The following is an 18,015-nucleotide window of genomic DNA, read 5'->3' as shown; positions in this document are numbered from 1 at the left end:
TTAAGCACATTTCCTGTGATTGTGTTTGTATGTGTGTATCTGAAATTTGATCTGTGCTAATGCATGTTTGTGTTAAATAGGAATTGAAGCCTTGTAAAAATCAATAAAAAATGTCACAAACAAAATAGTATCATATAATGCTAATAATGTGCAGCAAAGATGAACACTTGGTTCAATTAATATTATGTGATCTAAACTTAAGTAAAATAAAAAAAATATGTATATATAGATAATATAGCCAATAATTGAAGGCTATTTAACTTTTCTTCCTGAGAATAAAGTAATGATTAAATAATTGAATAGCCTTTAGATCTTTTTAAGTTAAATCAAATCTAAATTATATAATATATTTTTTCAATTGAAGCCACTATTTAGATTTTCACCTTTTGTTTTTGCATATTAGACATTTATTGTTTTAGACACTTTAAATAAGACATTTGTACTCTCTTTAATTTATTAAAGATTATACATTTGTAATGTGTATGCTCACTGTTCTTTCTCTCTATTTGTGCAGGGACAACAATATTGAAGAGTGCAGTTTAGAAATGTATTTCTCTGTTGACATGGAAATCCTGGGCAAAATCACCTCCCACGACCTGAAACCAGACGGGGCGAACATTCTGGTGACAGAGGAGAACAAAGAGGAGTATATCGGGTACGAGCTTTTGTTTCACGACCAGATGGGCACAGCGTGATGCGACTGCAGCGCAGGATGACTAATGCAGATGTGTTTTGTGTGCCCTCTGCAGGCTGATGGCAGAATGGCGGTTTTCCCGAGGTGTAGAGGGACAGACCAAAGCGTTTCTGGATGGCTTCAATGAGGTGGTTCCCCTGCAGTGGCTGCAGTATTTCGATGAGAAGGAGTTGGAGGTGAGGTCTAGTTCTGGATCTGAGAGAGTTCTGCTTTTACACACTTAGTGATGTGTCAGCAGTTATATATTTATTTGTAGGTCACACATTAGAGATGTTAAGTTGACTGGCAAAAAAAAAAAAAAATACCTGTAGGTTTATAAAACATCAAATTGAACGAGTTAAAGGCCTTCAAGTCTTAAGTTGTGCTGCTGTAGTATTTCTTCTGTAATTGTATTAGAGGGTAGATTCTTTGTTTGCGCCTGCACCCACCAAGCAAGACTATGGACATTTTTGGGGCAGAAATCAGAAAGTATAGGCATCTTACATACACACCACAAGTGAGCAAAAATGCATCTTCTGAGTAGGGAATTGGCCCCACTACCCCCCTTCTGGGTCAGTCTCAGACAGAACATGATTGGGCTTGAGTAGGGTTGGGCTGGATATTTTTAGTTTGATCTTAGCTTTATTTTGTAGTTTGGTACTGTTCAAAAAGAGTGAAAACTGCAATAGACTTATTTAAAAAGTAAAAAAAAATGGTTGCCTATGTTCTCATATTTTAGGTATAATATTAGGCTTATGTTTGTTTGTTTTTTCTTTTCTTTAATTGTCTAACATGTGTGTCCAGAGTTCACTGGAAAACTGGAAATTTAATCACAGAAATTCATGAATGACATAAGAAATGAGAAAATGGTTTGAAATGTCCTAAAAAAAGAGAGAGATCCTGGATAGTTTGAGCAGTTTATGTCACTGCTAATACAAATATTTGTCAGTGATTAGTAGGATCATTATTAATAGAGAATTCATGTTGTTGACATCTCTGGTAAACATTTTCTTGCTTTACAGTGTGCCCAAGTGTTTGTGGTCACCCCTTCTAATGAATGCTTTTAGAGTTTTTAGGTTGCACGTAGTGCTGGACTTTTTATCACGATATATTCCTTAATTTCGGTCGATACGATATAATTTCAATATCGATATAAATACTTTGAAGGCCTCGGAAAACGGCTAAGAATCCCTGCAATGGAAATCAGTACACTACTGTCTGAAATTTTAATTTAAGTCTTTGAAACCTACTTTCACAAAAAACTTTATAATACTTTATAAAATATAAAACTTTATAAAAAAAATCAAAATAAATCAATGCTCATTTTTATTTGCATATAGCAAAATATAAACACGACATCCCTTTTAAAAATAAGCCTATATAACTAACTAACTAAAAATAACTTTAAATTACAACAGTGGCAGAGCGTCTTACTCTTTTGTAAACATATTTAACAGATCAAAGCAGAAGTGTTTCAACCAGGATAAAGAATACAAGAAGCCTTTATATACATAAAAGGAACATGACATCCCCGTCAAGTAATCAAACCTGTAGGCTTTATGAATTCTAAATACCTTAGTTACAACATAAGCTACAAAAGTGCTTCAGCCAGAATACAAGAAGCCTTCATATACATAAAAACAACAAGATTTTCCCCTCAAATAAACAAACCTATAGGCTTTAAGAATTATAAATAACTCAGTTACAACATAAGCTACAAAAGTGCTTTAGCCAGAATACAAGAAGTAGTCATATACATAAAAGGAACATGCTATCCCTGTCAAAAAAACAAACCTAAAGGATTCATAAAGTTAACTTAGTTACAACATAAGCTATAAAAGTGCTTCAGTCAGTATAAGGAAAATATTGTATGTAGTGGAGTTATTTCAGGTGGTGGAAGAGATTAGATGTATTAACGTTACCGCTGCTGGTCGGCTCCACTCTCCGGCACAATTTGCAGCAAACTGAAGTTTATCAGACCTTCTAAAGTCGAACCAAATCCTCACCACTGAATTAGACCTCCCTCCTGCAATTAATCACTTGTGGAAGCGGCAGGGGCATTCATTTTGCATGAAAAATGTCCCGCGCTGGATCCGAGCGGACCCGCGTATGAGAGTTTTAAAAGTGTGTGTTTTGTGTGCTTGCTTGTTAGGTAATGCTTTGCGGGATGCAGGAGGTGGATCTGCAGGACTGGCAGAGGAACACTGTGTATCGCCACTACACCAGAAACAGCAAGCAGATCATGTGGTTCTGGCAGGTGTGGTAACTCTGTTCAGTGCTCCTCAGTTTCTCATCAAATTGGGCAGATCACCTCATTTCTTCTTGTTGGCTTGGTTTCTTTGTCTGGAAAGTCATATGTGAAATGTGCTGTGTGTGCAGTTTGTGAAAGAGGTGGACAATGAGGTTCGTCTGCGACTGCTGCAGTTTGTCACTGGCACCTGCAGGCTGCCTCTGGGGGGCTTTGCTGAGCTCATGGGTGAGCATAAAAATACAGTTTAAACTACACAGATCAGAGTGATCAGTAACTGAATTATACCTACACATTTGTAAATGCTTACATTGTCTTCTGTATTTAATATTTTCCATAATATTTTTTAATAGGGAGTAACGGACCTCAGAAATTCTGCATCGAGAAGGTTGGCAAGGACACTTGGCTTCCTCGCAGTCATACATGGTAAAGCATTAGCTTTTATATATTTTTATATTATATTTTGTCTCATTGACATTATATTACGTTACTGAAAATGTTATAGCTCTTTTACAGCTCTGGAAAAAAAATAAGAGACCACTTAAAAATTTTAAGTTTCATTGATTTTACCAAATTGAAAACTTCTGGAATATAATCAAGAGGAAGATGCATGATCACAAGCCATCAAACCAAGCTGAACTGCTTGAATTTTTGCACCAGGAGTGGACCAGAAGTTATCCAAAAGCAGTGTGTAAGACTGGTGGAGGAGAACATGCCAAGATGCATGAAAACTGAGTTCAAAAACCAGGGTTATTCCACCAAATATTGATTTCTCAACTCCTATAACTTGTTTTCTTTCCATTATTTGAGGTTTGAAAGCTCTGCAACGTTTTTGTTATTTTAGCCATTTCTCACTTTCTGCAAATAAATGCTCTAAATGACAATATTTTTATTTGGAATTTGGGAGAAATTCGTAGTTTATAGAATAAAACAACGATGTTTATTTCACTTAAACATCTACATGAAAATAGCAAAATCAGAAAAACTGATTCAGAAACTGAAGGTGTCTCAATTTTTTCCAGAGCTGAATTTCATTATAAATCTCTGAAATTGGGCTCGGAGTGGCTTGGGAGACTTACGATCGTATGGCCTGAGATTTGTACTGTAAGTTTGAATCCCGTGTCCGGCTGCACCACCAGCGGCAGCTGAAACCTGAGAGAGCATAAAGGGCCATGCTTTCTCTGGGTGGATAGATGCTGTTCTCTCCCCTCGGTCACTCCCATTGTGAAGCTGACTGGCATAAGCATCTTTAAGTTAATGTATCAGAGCTGGTGATCCAGTGCTTTCCTCCGACAGTCCGGTCATGCTGTGTTGGTATCTGATTTGCTTGTGCTTGTGCACCTTCCTGGTTGTGCAGGGGGGATTCTAGTGAGTGGGGCAACTTCAGAGAAGGAGGATTTTTTTTTCTCTCTCTAATAAGACCGAAAAATTAGGTTAAAATAAAGTTCTGTAAAGTTGCTATTTTGGAGATATAAAGTTTCTGTGTTACTGTGACATTTATAATTTTCACCAAAAGTAACCAGTCTTGTGTATTTAAAGTTGGAAAGTGTGATTTCTAATTTGTGTTTTTCTGTTCTGATGTTTTCAGCTTCAATCGACTGGACTTGCCCCCCTATAAAAGCTTTGAACAGTTGAAAGAGAAGCTGCTTTTTGCAATTGAGGAAACAGAAGGATTTGGCCAAGAGTAGAGAGCAGTTCCTCTCTACAGCCGTGCCCAGCCAAGTCCATGAGGGGGAGAAAAAAAAAGATTACAAAAAAAGTAAAATTGCACAGATAACTACCAATGTACATAAGCTATTTTGTCATTTTAAACCAAATCTTAATCTTAAACCTCATTTAGCAATCTCCATGACATTATTCCCCATGATTATGCAAGCATTTCAGCTTTTTCTTATCTTTTAAAAGCAGAAATCTAAAAACAGTAATAGTCTTTTCCTTTTGGTTGTTTTTAAAGGAGATTGACAAAATAAAAAAATCAAGAGAGGATTTTATAATTAAAACATACCTACAGCTCTAGTTTTATAGAGCTCTTAAAGGATGATTGTAGTGTTTGGTCTGGTGCCTGGGTTTTCTTCTTCTTTTATTTATTTTTTTTCCTTTTTTTTTGTTTTTGTTTTTTTTTCTTTTTCTTTTTTAGATCTTTAGTTGTGATCGTGCTGCACTTGCATGGCTGTCTCCAGAGAAGATCAAACCCCCACCCCTCTCCCCTCCCCAGACGCACAAACACACCATGCAGCAAATCCATTACTCCGTTTGGTTTGCATATCATCCAAAAGACCTGGGTTCAGTCTGACAGTATTGCTGTTTGTCACTTTAGACCAGAAGTATTTTTGTTCCTCTACTTAGCTGCTGCATTATACACAGGTTATCTACTTTAGGTTCTCAGTGTCCTTGTTCAGAAAATGAATTCACAGGGAAAGGCTAGCTCAGTCTTACTTTCTCTCTTACCATATTTGCTTAACATATATATGCCTGTCAAGTTATATTCAAGGCTACGCAGGTTCTCTTTGGTTTAGACTACTGGAAAAATAGATTGTCTTAAACTTCAGACTAGCTGGCAAGCAGAAGGAAGCATTCAGCATCATTTTATATGGCATATCAGAGTTAAGTCTTTAGAATTACTTTACATCTTCTCTTCACTTTTTTAGACTTTTCTAGAGTAGATCTGAAGACTTTAGGTTAAAGTGTCGGTTTGGATGCTCACAAAATAAAGAGGCTCCCAGTGTAGTGATACAAAACATTAGCTGTGTCCAAAACTGTGCCCTATTCACTCTATAGTGCACTACTCTGAAATTCTGACATTCTGAAGTGGTATTCTAAAACAGTGGACCACAAAAATCCCAAACCCGAAAATATAACACTATAATAAATGCACTATAATATATATTGTAAAAAATAGTCTACCCTCCTACCAGCTACTAATTACCTGTAATTCACTTTGTTGTTTGGTTTAAAGATTTGCATGAAACATAGTTAAGGAAAACCGACAATTAGATTGTTATATATGCGACGGCAGATTGTCACATACTGAGCTCGTACTCACTCAGCTAGGTAGATGTGGTGTTCATTCAACACTCTATTATATTATTCTCCTGTAATAGTGCTTTGGAAATGGTGTTTTGGATTTTTGCATGTAGAGGAAAGGGAATAGGGTACATAGGGTTTTGGACACAGCTAGTAAATAAATTACAACTATATCTAAAAAAAAAAACATTTATTGTACGTTCCCAATTATAAATAAAATACAGAAGGGTAAATCTCCCAGGATGTGACATGTGCATGCTCTTCCCAAAAATGGTTAATCACAAAGCATATGTTGCTAGGTTGGACAGGTTTTACAGGATACTGGCAAAAATCTCCTTTAGGCTGATCTGAGATTTTTTTTTTTTTAATAACAATTTTCTTTATTTAGAAAAGTGTTCTAGACAGTCACTTATCCAATATGATTTAATTCTTCATCTCTTTCTGGTTTTTAACTGGTTTGAAGACAGTTCACATACACATCTTAAAAATATGCCCGTTATTTAACAGCAGTAAATATAAAATATATTTATACGTATATTCAAGCTAATTATACTAAGTCTATAGCATGAACCTTTCAGTAGAAACTGAAACCACTACACTTAATGGGTGAGAATAATCAAATTAAACATTTTAAACATTGCTTGTTTAATTTAATTGTAGTTTTCCCTTAAACATTTTAAAGAAGGTGATTTGATATGCTTATTTCTCACAAAGATGAACAGAATTCTTGCCAGTGTTCTGTAAAGCTTGGCCAATTATCAACCATTGCTGTGAGAGGACATATTTGTACAAAGACCAAGTATAAAAATCCCTGTGGTTTAACATAAGTGAGTCTGAGTACTGTCTCTCTTGAGCTTTGCCACCAAGCATGTTTCACTTTGTTTTAATCTTTATCATTGTTTCAGGTTAATGTATTACTGCCTGTTTGACTTTGTTCTTGACATTTGATTGTTAAAGAGATGAACACAGGGATTCTGGACATATGATGCAATAGTCACATTTATACTGAAGATGTTCTGCCTAAAGCTCATCCTAAGGAACTGATGTTGTTGGACTCATCAATACTTTACCCTTAAAAATTGACAAATAAAAAAATGTATACCTGTGTGTGGTATACATGGTATATATTTATACCATTTTTATACCAGAGTTATACAGAACTGTGTTCTCTGAAATGATGGTGCACCTCGCTAATGCTCTAGTTGCTGATTGCAATCAAATCCTTACATCAAAGCTCCAAAATCTAGCAAAAAAAGGCTTTTTTGGACAGTAGAGACAGTTACTCCAACATAAGCAGGATATGCTTGTTTTAATACCCTTTATTTCATAAGAATCAATGAATGAGCAGATGCATTATGTGCTTTTTTTTTTCTTTCTTTTTTTTAACTTTTACAAAGGACGTTATCACTGAGATTATTACTCTTTCCCAGGTCTCCACATTTTTCTTTCGTTTTTTTCCTTTAAATATCGTATAAAAGCACCTGTAGTAGACATTTCACAAGCTTCCCGGAGACAGTCCAGGCCTCGGCAGAAACGGGAATTATAGAGGCTGTTTTGTTAGTCTAGTTTTTTTTTCTCAAATGTATTTATTTAATTCTTTCTTCTTTTTTTTGGTTATTTTCTTTGTAAATGTGAAAACTACCAAAATCTGCCTCTGGTGCTTTCTGTCAAATAACTAGAGCAGGGAGCTGCTCTGTCCACTTAATCAAATGAGTTTATCAGCAAGCTACTGCTGTTGAATTTTGATCAAATCATGAGAGTAAAAAAAAATCAGTATAGTTGGTGGAATTCAGTTTGTTCATTAGTCTTTGTAAATAATGAATGTTAAAGTTACTCCTCACTGAAGAGTGAAGCCATACGGTAAGAGGACTCCATCGCTTCTTGTCTGTAGCTATTGGCTTGAACAGCAGCAGTTGCTAAGTAAAACCTCATCACCACGGTACTGTGCTTCCACCTGAAATCTACAACTGAAGAAAAAAAAGTGTATAACACAAAAGACTAACTTGCAACTATCATAGAAAAAAAAATACTTAATTGGTTGTATTTGGAGCAGCAACATCAACAGGCTCTGTGATGCCTTGTTCCTATCAGATGAACTGTAACATATCACATGTAGATAGACACTGTAAACACTGTAAATGCCCCCAGCTGGAGATTTGTGTATAAAATATTAATTTTTAATCTACTTTATCCAGTTTAATAGACTCATTTGATTTATGGAAAATTGAAAACCTACCCTCCAATTTTGTCCTATGGCAGGAGACAAGAGGAGGGGTGGGGCAAATTGGCAATGGTATGGTTTTCAGTAATTTTTTTTTTCTTTTACTTTCTTTTTGTTTAGTTTTTTTTTTTTTTTTTTTCGTTTTCTTGGGAGGGAAGGGGGTTATCAGTTGGATCTTGCCTGTGGAGAGAACCATATTTAATAAATGTATATGACCATCTTTACATTGAATTTGATTTTGTTTCCGGTCTAATTCACCACACCACTCAACAATAGTAGAGTTAATCAGGAAGCACAAATCAAATGGCCTGTATTACCTGGTAAATCCAGCATCACTCTGAACTCATTCTCTAGTGTGATTATTATAATAAGGTTATGTTAACATACTACTAGGCTCAAGTGACCACTTTCTTCACTTTTATTCTTTTTAAATCGGATCGGTCAGCTGTATGTGGTCATAGATCATATATGTAACTAAGTTTGGGGCATGCGACATGAATGTAAAGAGCAAGCACCAGTGTTGTGCCAAATACTGTCTCCTTACAGGATACAACTCCCCTTCGCATACATACATGCGAACTCATTACACTTACAATTCCTGTTTCAGTTAATAAAAAAAAAACTTAATATTAAGCTATCCTTCACAACACATTAAAGAATGTTACAAATGGGGAGTCAGATTCTGGCATGTAGAATTTGGAACAACACAGGCAGCACAGCACAAACTGAGGCTGTTACATTCATAACTGTACCAGTCTGTGCTCATATACTCTTTCAGGGACAGATTTGGTCACATTACAGATATGCAGGTTATTATGAATCTGAACCATCAAGATAAATCTGATCTAAGCCAAAAATCTGATTTAACTGAGACTTTGAATGTAGCCTACGATGATGATATAGAAAATGGGCCATGGTTAATTACAAGCAAAATCTTTTTACACTTGGTGCAGTTAAAACTATTTACATTTTATTACTGTTACCTTAGAATACAATCAAACTTTTTATTTTAAGGCTTTTAGAATTAAAAATACAGCTTGGAAAACTAAAACATTAGAAACAATGTGTTGGGTCCAGCTCTGTGTGATATCTGGTACTATCAGTGACTGTCTGATACTTCCATCAGCCACCGAGTTTCTTCAGCAGGTCCAGTGCTTCTTTATGAACCTAAAAAAAAAAACCATAAATTAGAGAGAAAAGGGATATGTACATCCCATCAGGCATAATATTAAAATGTTAAAAAAGAGAAAAACTATTAATTAATCATTGAGTGTCTTGTTACAATGTCAAAGGGAACAATGTCTATATACTAGTCTGGAAGTGAACGGTTACATATTGAAGTCAAATTACTAGAATTACTTGAAAAAAAATGGATACATGTAAAAAAAAATCTGAGACACTTTAAAATGGCCAAACTGTAAAGGCTTGACGACTGGGTCGGAGCATCTCCAAGACATCAGGCAGGCCTTGTGAGGTGTTTCCAGTATGTATTGGTCAGTCCTCCATGGAGGAACAACCAGTGAACTATGGTCTAGGTCATAGAGTCCCAGGGCTTATTAATGCCCAATAGGAGCAAAGGCTTTGCTTTTTAAAAAGAAAAATGTCTAAAGAAACCTTGTGTCTTTGACACATACCACCTACCTAATGTGTAGTGCAAATGTGGTGTGCAAATGTAGGCAAATATAACAGTTGCAAAACCACTTTATGGCAGCTTTATGGCATACTTAATAGCAGTGGCCCCTTTCAGCAGCATAACACACCCTGGCACACTGCAAAACCCATCTCTTAACCCATAGGATTTAAAGGATCTGAGGTTATGATACCAGAAACCACAGGGAGCCTTCAGGAGTCCAGTGGAGGCCATTCCTCAACAGATCAGAGCTGTTTTGGAGGAATAAGATGTACCTACACAATATTAGGCATGTGGTTTTAATGTTATTTTGTGTTGCTCCTTACCTGCTTGTCCTCCTCTGTTATTGCTGGATAGTCCCGTGCTTTATGGAGCCAAAGAAGAGCTTTGTCCTGGTCCTTAAGCATCATGTAGGTCTTTCCCAGCATCAGAAGGTTCTTGCTGTAGAAATTTGGGTCCACTGCAAAGATGCAGAACAAAATATATGTTTTTGTTTCCCCATAACTGTCAGGTAAAGGTTTAATTTAATCAAGTTTAGGAAAATATTAATACTTTACCGTCTTCAGCTTTCAGAAAATAAGCCAAAGCCTATTAAGGCAAAAGGATTTATGTCACTGTCAGTCAAGTTTAAGAACTTATGTAAAAAGACCTGTGAGGCAGAGGTTAGATTTTGCATTTAGCATTTTACCTCTTCGTATGTAGCAGTGGGGGGAGATGCAAATATAACCGCTGCAACTTTACGCTGGTACCACGGCAACTCAGCAAAGGCGAAACACCTGAATAAAAAAAAAATATATAGAACAAATGAGCTTAACAGTTCCCCTGGTTGTTTAGGGCTGTTCACTCTCTTACACTGTCAGAAAAATAATAGTGGAATTTTAACAAGTATTCTACTCTCTCATACATAAAGATTCTTAAAATTGCTATTTGAGTGATGCCATGTAAGAAACAACTTTGCTTTTTTTTATATAAAAAGTATTTTCTTTGTGGCATCACTCAAAAAACACTTTTGAAGTACCTTTATCTTAAATGGTGTAACAAATCTTTAAAACCAGAGGCTGAACAGATGACACTTACCAGTAACCCAAGATGTGGATAGATGTAGCATCTTTCGGATTCAGCTCTATGGCTCTCTGTAGAAACAACATTCTGTTACAATAGAAATTTTATTCTCTGATTCTGTTATCTGTATGTTTCCCATTGTGTTATTCGCAAAAATTATTACTATAATCAACTTACCTCCAAATGGTCCTTAATTATGTAGGAATTTCCAATTTTAACTTTGACTCCTTCATAATCACCCACATCACTGAGGCAGATGGCATACCACTTAAAAAAGTGAAGATTTTTTTCAAAAGAAAAGCACATTCACATTATTAAAAAATAAAAATAAATAAAAGTTGCATCAAAAAGTTATTTGAGCAATGCCGTAGTGTGAGACCATTTATCTTTCACTAAAGGACACCGTTTACCTTGTGTGCAGCAAAGCAGGCTTCATTCTTCTCCAGTGCTTTTTTGGCGTAGTCAAAGGCTTCATAGGTGAGCTGTTTCTTCTGGTCAGCAGCAACGTTGGGTACTAAGGCAAGGTCTCGTGAAGCCCGTGCCAGCCTCCACAAGAACTCAGCATCATCACTGGAGAAACAGGAAACATAACTAAGTGAAATACTGGTAACTTTATAAGAAATAATGAAAGATCATCAAGCCAGCTCCCATTTCCCATTGGAACATCTGACTTTGTATTACCAATTTTGTATTTTTGATGTTTAAATAGATTTTAAAAATAGGTTTAAAAAGATTTTTTTTACCAGTTCTTCACAAATTTCTTCTTCTTTTATGGCAAAGCTTAAAGAACCCTTATCTTGGTGCTACCAGTATGTACATTATGTATGCAGTTCAGCTTAATTTTAATCTAAAGATTTGAAGATTTAGCTTGATATTCACATAAAGGATAAATAAGTAATCACTGGTTATTTATTTCCCAATATTTGAGTATTTGCATATACAGCTCTGAAAAAATAAGAGACCATTTAAAAATGACCTTTGGAATATAATCAAGAGGAATATGAATGATTACAAGCCGTCAAACTAAGCTGAACTACTTGACTTTTTGCACCAGGAGTGGCATAAAGTTATCCAAAAGCAGTGTGTAAGACTGGTGGAGGAGAACATGCCAAGATGCATGAAAACTGTAATTAAAAACCAGGATTATTCCACCAAATATTGATTTCTGACCTAATCAAACATATACCTATAAGGAGCAAAATCAGAGAAACTGATTCAGAAACTGAAGTGGTCTCTTCAGAGCTATATATATATTTGCACTCACTAGTGCAAATTAAAGACACCTGCATATTAAAAAAAAGGCATTGTGTGTTCTTGTGCAATTGGGGTTTAAAATCTTAGAAAAGCAGTTTCTTTTAATATCTAGTGGCTTAAAGAAAACATCATCAATCAGCATACAATAAAAATAAAAAAAAAATATTGGCAATGCTTTACTAAATGATATAAACAATTCTGTATTAACTTGAAAAAAACATTCAATGTCAAGGACCACTAGAGTTTTATTAAATCTGATTGGACTGATTTTGAAATTTGGGGTCGAACTGCCTTTATACTCACAAATTTCTTTTACAAACATGGTTCTTTTCTATTGCATTGCATAAAGAACTTTTGTATATTTTGAGACTGTTTTTTTTTTTTATCAAAATATTGAAAACTTTGCTCAAAGCAGCATGCATACCTTTCCAAGCAGGCACATTGTATCCTATCTCTAAAGTTTCCTCAGCCAAATTCAGCTGGTTCTCAAAGCCATCAAAGCCACCATTGTCTGTTATTCATCTCTGAAAAGAGAGTGCACTCAGAGGGTACTCCAGGACACTGCCCGCAAATAACACTCACCCCAGTTCACTCACTGTTAGAGTATGACTATCATGTTCAGGGTGGCTAAACAAGTTTATTCATATCTAAATCAACAGAGGATTTTTCTTACCTGTCCTTATACTGCAGCAGCAGCTGGTAGAGTTTCTCAGTCTCTCCACAGCTGTACAGGTAATCTGCTCGTTCTATAACCTCGTCAGCTGATCAGAGAGGAGAAAAGAGGGGCGAAAACATGCACAGAATTAGTCATAAAGTGATGGAACAGCAGTAAACTTCTCAGCTCAAACCAACCCATGTTTAACCATGTTTAATAATCCATGTTTCCTCATTAATCTGATCTTTAGTATAAATAGTATCATAAATATAATTATTATTTCTAGTATTTAACACATTATAGATTATAAGTATAAGTATTTGTGTAAATTTAGTTTTTTTTCCCCCTTGGAAGCCTCTATTGTCACTACTGTATCAACCTGACTGAAACAGTATGTCTATGAAAAACATGTATTAAAAAACATAATACAAATGCATTAATTTAGCATTTTTACAGGCTTAAACCACTAATTTATTAATAGTTAAAAAATGTTTTATTCAATATGGCCTAAAAACCTAAGTTTATAAAGTATATAATTAAAAGCAATACCTTTGTCAAGTGCGTAGACTGTGGTTGCAAACGACACTTTCTTGTGAGCCTCATATCCCAGGTAAGATAGAGCAGGTATAGCAGCCAGGAATGCAGTCTTTCTAGCCTGATTTGAGCCAAAACACACAAAATATATCACCTGTGGGAAGCCACACAGTCAGACAGAAAACAAAGTATGTAAAGCATGTAAAAAATGTCCTGAATGGTTTCATGCATTTAAACAGTATATGGATAAAAGCAGTAATATCTAAAGGCATCAGACTGTCCAGTTCCTGTAGAAAAGCTGTGGAGCAAACAGCGGAAGAACTGTGTTCTCTTGAATGATGGTGCTCCATCCAATACTTTTTGGATTAGTTGGGGAGTTAAGTTGGGGGTGAGGTGACTTGGTGATCATCCAAACCCTGACCTCATTAACGCTGAATGCAATAAAATCCTCACAGCAATGCTTCATGGTGGTTAAAAAGCTAATCAACTAGGTGAAAACACACCCTATACTGGTAATATAGATGATTAACTAGCATTTGATCAGTATAGTGTATGATGTTGGTGCTGATCCAAGAGCTACTGTGAACATGAAGATATCAGAACAGCAGATTAATAATTTTTCTGCACATTTACACATCATAGAATTAGAACTAAAGAGAGCTTATTGTGATAAAGAACGACTTTTTAAGGTTTTAATCCTGATGTAACATAAATGCAACAACAATGATATTTTAATGTTTTATTCTAGAAATCATATTAAAACTAGTTATATGGGGAGTAAAACATTTCATTAAAGCATTTACATTGTTAACCCTCTATGGCATAGAATTGCCTGCCCCCAGGCAACAAACCAAATTTTTGGTTAAACTGCACCTTCTTTTAAATATTTTATATAATGTTAAAAGGCATATCTACCCCCATTACAATGAGAGGTACAAGTGGATCATAAATAAAAATGTGTAAATGTGCAAGAATATGTAAATTAAGTATATTTGGCTGTTTATATCCTAAATATGTTCTTACATTCTTGTCATAAAATTACTAAACCGGTGTTGTTTCACTTGTTGCAGGTAACCCACTCCTGCATGTTTTGGGTGCCTCCTTGGTTTAAAACATCTGATTCAAACGATCAGTTTGTTATCAAAATTCAAAATAGAATTTTATATTTGATATATCCACAGGGACTCCAAAGCTTTCAAAAATAATATTTTCCTCCGAAAAAATTAAATTAATGCCATAGAAGAAGCAAAAGTTACTTTTAAAGGAGCTAGTTTTATTTCCAGCACAACACAGTACATTTACATTCTGTAAATATAGTCAGATGGATGAACACACATTCACACACTGTCTCTCAAGATGTTCAGTATGTGTCACTAAGAGACTTAATGAGTTAGAGTGAAGGACAGTGTGCTGTAAGTAAACTTCCACAGCTTTTTTGCACAGCACACATATGTCACCAGACGTATCCACTGTGAATAGAGTGTACAACAATGCAAGTGTTTAAAGTGTTTTACCCTGCACTTTTAGCATATGGACTTTAAGCAACTTTTTACAGTGTTGGGTAAATCATGCTCCTGTCAGAGGCTCTGTGCTCTTTCCCCTAGATCTACTAATCTACTAGCTAGTGCAGTTCAGAGTGCAGATATAACCCACTGCTGCTGGGGGCTGACTGGTCCACTGTACATTTATAACTATAGGTGCGCAGAAAAACACTGAAGCTACTCTGTAACAAGTCCTGTAACTAGTTAGTTTGCAGCTGGAAAGATCATGCTCAGAATAATCTACTGTTTCACATAGTAAAACACTAGCTATAATATCAGAGGAGTATCAAATGTAATATAGGAGTCTCACAGGTAAACAGCTATAATATCAGAGGAGTATCACAGGTAAACAGCTATGATATCAGTGTAAAATCACAGGTAAACAGCTATGGTTTAGAGGAGTATCACAGGTAAACAGCTATGATATCAGAGGAGTATAACAGGTGAACAGCTATGATATCAGAGAAGTATCACAGGTGAACAGCTATGATAGAGAAGAAGTACCACAGGTGAACAGCTATGATATCAGAGGAGTATCACAGGTGAACCGCTATGATATCAGATAAGTATCACAGGTGAACAGCTATGATATCAGAGGAGTATAACAGGTGAACAGCTATGATATCAGAGGAGTATAACAGGTGAACAGCTATGATATCAGAGGAGTATAACAGGTGAACAGCTATGATATCAGAGGAGTATCACAGTTGAACAGCTATGATAGAGAAGTATCACAGGTGAACCACTATGATAGAGGAGGAGTATCACAGGTAATATCAGAGTATCAGAGGAGCATCAGACATAATATCAGATGAGAATCACAGGTAAACAGCTATGATATCAGAGGTGTACTAGAGGTGAACCGCTAAGATATCAGAGGAGTATCACAGGTGAACCGCTATGATATCAGATAAGTATCACAGGTGAACAGCTATGATAGAGGAGGAGTATCACAGGTAATATCAGAGTATCAGAGGAGCATCAGACATAATATCAGATGAGAATCACAGGTAAACAGCTATGATATCAGTGTAAAATCACAGGTAAACAGATATGGTTTAGAGGAGTATCAAAGGTAAACAGCTATGTTATCAGGTAAACAGCTCTAATATCAAAGTGGTAACACAGGTGAACAGCTATATGATATAAGAGGAGTATTACAGGTGAACAACTATGATATCAGAGGAAAATCACAGTTAAGCAACTATGGTTTTAGAGGAGTATCGCAGTTAATATCAGGAGTTTCACAGGTAAACAGGTATGATATCAGGGGAGTAACACAGGTGAATAGCTATGCTATCAGAGGAGAATCAAATGGAAATATTAGAGGAGTATCACAGGTAATAACTGAGACAAATTACAGGTAAACAGCTATGATATCAGTTAGTGTCACAGGTAATTTAAGAGACAAATCACAGGTAATATCATAAGAGAATCACAGGTGAACAGCTGTAAGATCAGAGAGGTTTAAGATCAAGATAAATTCTTAGTTACACGAGTTGAGATCCTCCGGAAGGGCCCGAGCTGCTGCTGCCCGCTGACCCGGCTCTTCAGCTCCCTCCCCGCGGCTCTGAAACCCGCCCGGACCGCAGCTACAGAGGCCATTCTGCAGCTCCACTGACCCCCAGCTCAGCGACCTCCACTATCAGACGGGCTGAATGGAAGTGAACCTGAGAGCGGGCGAAGCGCCGTGTAACCCGAGCGCTGTATACCACACAGCGTCAGAGCCGGGGCTGCCAGATCCTCTACAAACCCTCTTCTCTAATACTTTCTTTTTCTTAAGGATTAAGAAGATTATTAAAGATTTTAATAGTGGATATAGAGAAAAACATTGAATAAGAAGAGGTGGTCAAACGTTTTACTGGTACTGTGTATGTATGTATGCACATAACAAGTTTAAATTGCGTTTTAAGCTAATGTAATTTGTGTTAAAACCTGGAGTGTAGCTCGGGGGTTTATCTACACCTGGCAACCCACAACATTTGTTTTGGTCTGTCGGTTCGTAATATCCGCTGACGACACGCATAATGATGCGGAAGAAGTGCTCGGTTTCTCTCCGCTCTGAGAGAAATTCACACCTTTATTCTGTGTATTATTAATATATTACATTTAATCTGGAGCTGTGTGTGTTTCAGAGCCTGTAAACTGTCAGATATAGAGTGTAGACAATGGGGATCACCTCTCTCTCTCACACACATACATATATGTTACCATATATTTTTTTTTAACAATTCTAAGGCTTTTTATGAAATATTCTACTAATTATTATATATTCTGATATTCCAAAAATAATAAATGTGGGTATATTCTTTAGACTTTTTCGGCACATTTAATTCTGTGCCGAAAGAATAAACAATTAACAGCAGTTTCAAGAGATTTGTTTGTTTTTTTTAATTCAATGTAACAACTTGTGTTTTGAAGTAAAAAAAAAAAAGAAATATTTGCATTCGCATAGGAGAAACAAATGGTAATTTTTTCTAAAAGTTAAAGACCGTATTACAATAAAAAAAAGATAAGCCAGGTTTTTATCACAGTTACCTCAAAATGTAAAATATTGTTTATATCTTATTATATATTTATTAGAGAATTGCATGGGGGATATTTAAGTGTATTTCTTTTACTTTGTTTTATACACCTTATATAAAAGGATTCCATCATCCTTTACCTCAGTGAATATTTTCAATAAGAGCATTCCAATTAAATTGTACACACAGAGTGATATTTTATTATTGATGATAATGATTATGGCTTACAGCCAATAAAAATCCAAAAATCAGTGTCTCAGAAAATTAAAATATTATATAAGACCAATTGGTACTTTTGGCAGTGTAGGCAGTGTGCCAAGCCCTGCTAGAATATAAAATCTGCATTTCCATAATTGTCAGTAGAGGGAAGCAAATCAAGTCAAGTAGTTTTATTGTCAATACTGCATATGTAGAGGACATACAAAGAATTGAAATTACGTTACTCTCCTTCCCAAAAGTTACAGAAAGTTCAGAAAATAAGATTATAAATATAAAATAATGGGAGACTCTATATGTACAATACAACAAGGACACAGAGGCAAAAAGACACAAGACAATAGTGCAATAGTCGTGAGGGGGAGATTAAAGAGGAAATGACAGTACAAGTATAAACAGAACCCGTATAACAGTAGTGCAAATATAGTGGTA

The 18,015-nt window shown here is 35.8% G+C and overlaps 2 protein-coding genes and 1 long non-coding RNA gene across 8 annotated transcripts in view; 2 read left to right on the top strand and 1 right to left on the bottom strand.

Annotated features, from left to right (window-relative positions):
• LOC103040182 (NEDD4-like E3 ubiquitin-protein ligase WWP1) overlaps positions 1–8,390 on the top strand; it is a 50,535-nt gene extending 42,145 nt beyond the window's left edge. Inside the window, exons 20-26 of one of the 2 annotated variants that reach the window (XM_049480024.1) lie at positions 515–655; positions 750–870; positions 2,826–2,930; positions 3,053–3,149; positions 3,275–3,347; positions 4,510–4,680; positions 5,059–8,390. In XM_049480024.1, the coding sequence (XP_049335981.1) occupies positions 515–655; positions 750–870; positions 2,826–2,930; positions 3,053–3,149; positions 3,275–3,347; positions 4,510–4,609 (637 nt within the window). In that variant the 3' untranslated portion in view covers positions 4,610–4,680; positions 5,059–8,390. Of the gene's footprint in view, positions 1–514; positions 656–749; positions 871–2,825; positions 2,931–3,052; positions 3,150–3,274; positions 3,348–4,509; positions 4,681–5,058 lie in introns of those variants that run through there. The other variant, XM_022673411.2, reaches the window with a different exon arrangement.
• A 724-nt stretch (positions 8,391–9,114) lies between these two features.
• On the bottom strand, positions 9,115–16,560 carry rmdn1 (regulator of microtubule dynamics 1). 2 transcript variants are annotated; one of them, XM_007238647.4, is made up of 10 exons: positions 16,337–16,560; positions 13,317–13,455; positions 12,786–12,873; positions 11,269–11,428; positions 11,036–11,125; positions 10,874–10,929; positions 10,485–10,572; positions 10,354–10,384; positions 10,123–10,256; positions 9,115–9,333 (listed from the first exon to the last, which is right to left on the bottom strand). In XM_007238647.4, the coding sequence occupies exons 1-10, from the start codon at positions 16,445–16,447 to the stop codon at positions 9,289–9,291; spliced, it is 942 nt and encodes a 313-aa protein (XP_007238709.3). In that variant the 5' UTR covers positions 16,448–16,560; the 3' UTR covers positions 9,115–9,288. The 2 variants fall into 2 exon arrangements, with proteins under 2 accessions (XP_007238709.3, XP_015458304.3); XM_015602818.3 differs by having other exon boundaries at positions 13,317–13,422; positions 16,337–16,557.
• Positions 15,104–15,853, top strand: LOC125802334 (uncharacterized). 4 transcript variants are annotated; one of them, XR_007439370.1, is made up of 4 exons: positions 15,104–15,187; positions 15,352–15,384; positions 15,418–15,516; positions 15,766–15,853. It is a non-coding gene; the product is annotated as an uncharacterized LOC125802334 (long non-coding RNA). The 4 variants fall into 4 exon arrangements; XR_007439371.1 differs by having other exon boundaries at positions 15,286–15,384; positions 15,418–15,483; XR_007439368.1 differs by having other exon boundaries at positions 15,286–15,384.
• Positions 16,561–18,015: the final 1,455 nt, after the last annotated feature.

The sequence above is a fragment of the Astyanax mexicanus genome, chromosome 6 (assembly GCF_023375975.1).
Source record: "Astyanax mexicanus isolate ESR-SI-001 chromosome 6, AstMex3_surface, whole genome shotgun sequence".
In the NCBI taxonomy this organism is placed as follows: Eukaryota; Metazoa; Chordata; class Actinopteri; order Characiformes; family Acestrorhamphidae; genus Astyanax; species Astyanax mexicanus.
Note: the sequence above shows the minus strand (reverse complement) of the source record. Positions and strands in the feature narration are given on the sequence as shown.

Bases quoted from the DNA above. Each gene is read 5' to 3' on its own strand.
- rmdn1 (XM_007238647.4), bottom strand. From the start codon at position 16,447: ATGGCCTCTGTAGCTGCGGTCCGGGCGGGTTTCAGAGCCGCGGGGAGG. The intron at 13,456-16,336 runs GTAACTAAGAAT...GGCTTCCCACAG, and splicing joins TCCGGAGGATCTCAACTCGT to GTGATATATTTTGTGTGTTT. The intron at 10,385-10,484 runs GTAAAATGCTAA...TTGCCTTAATAG, and splicing joins CCACTGCTACATACGAAGAG to GCTTTGGCTTATTTTCTGAA.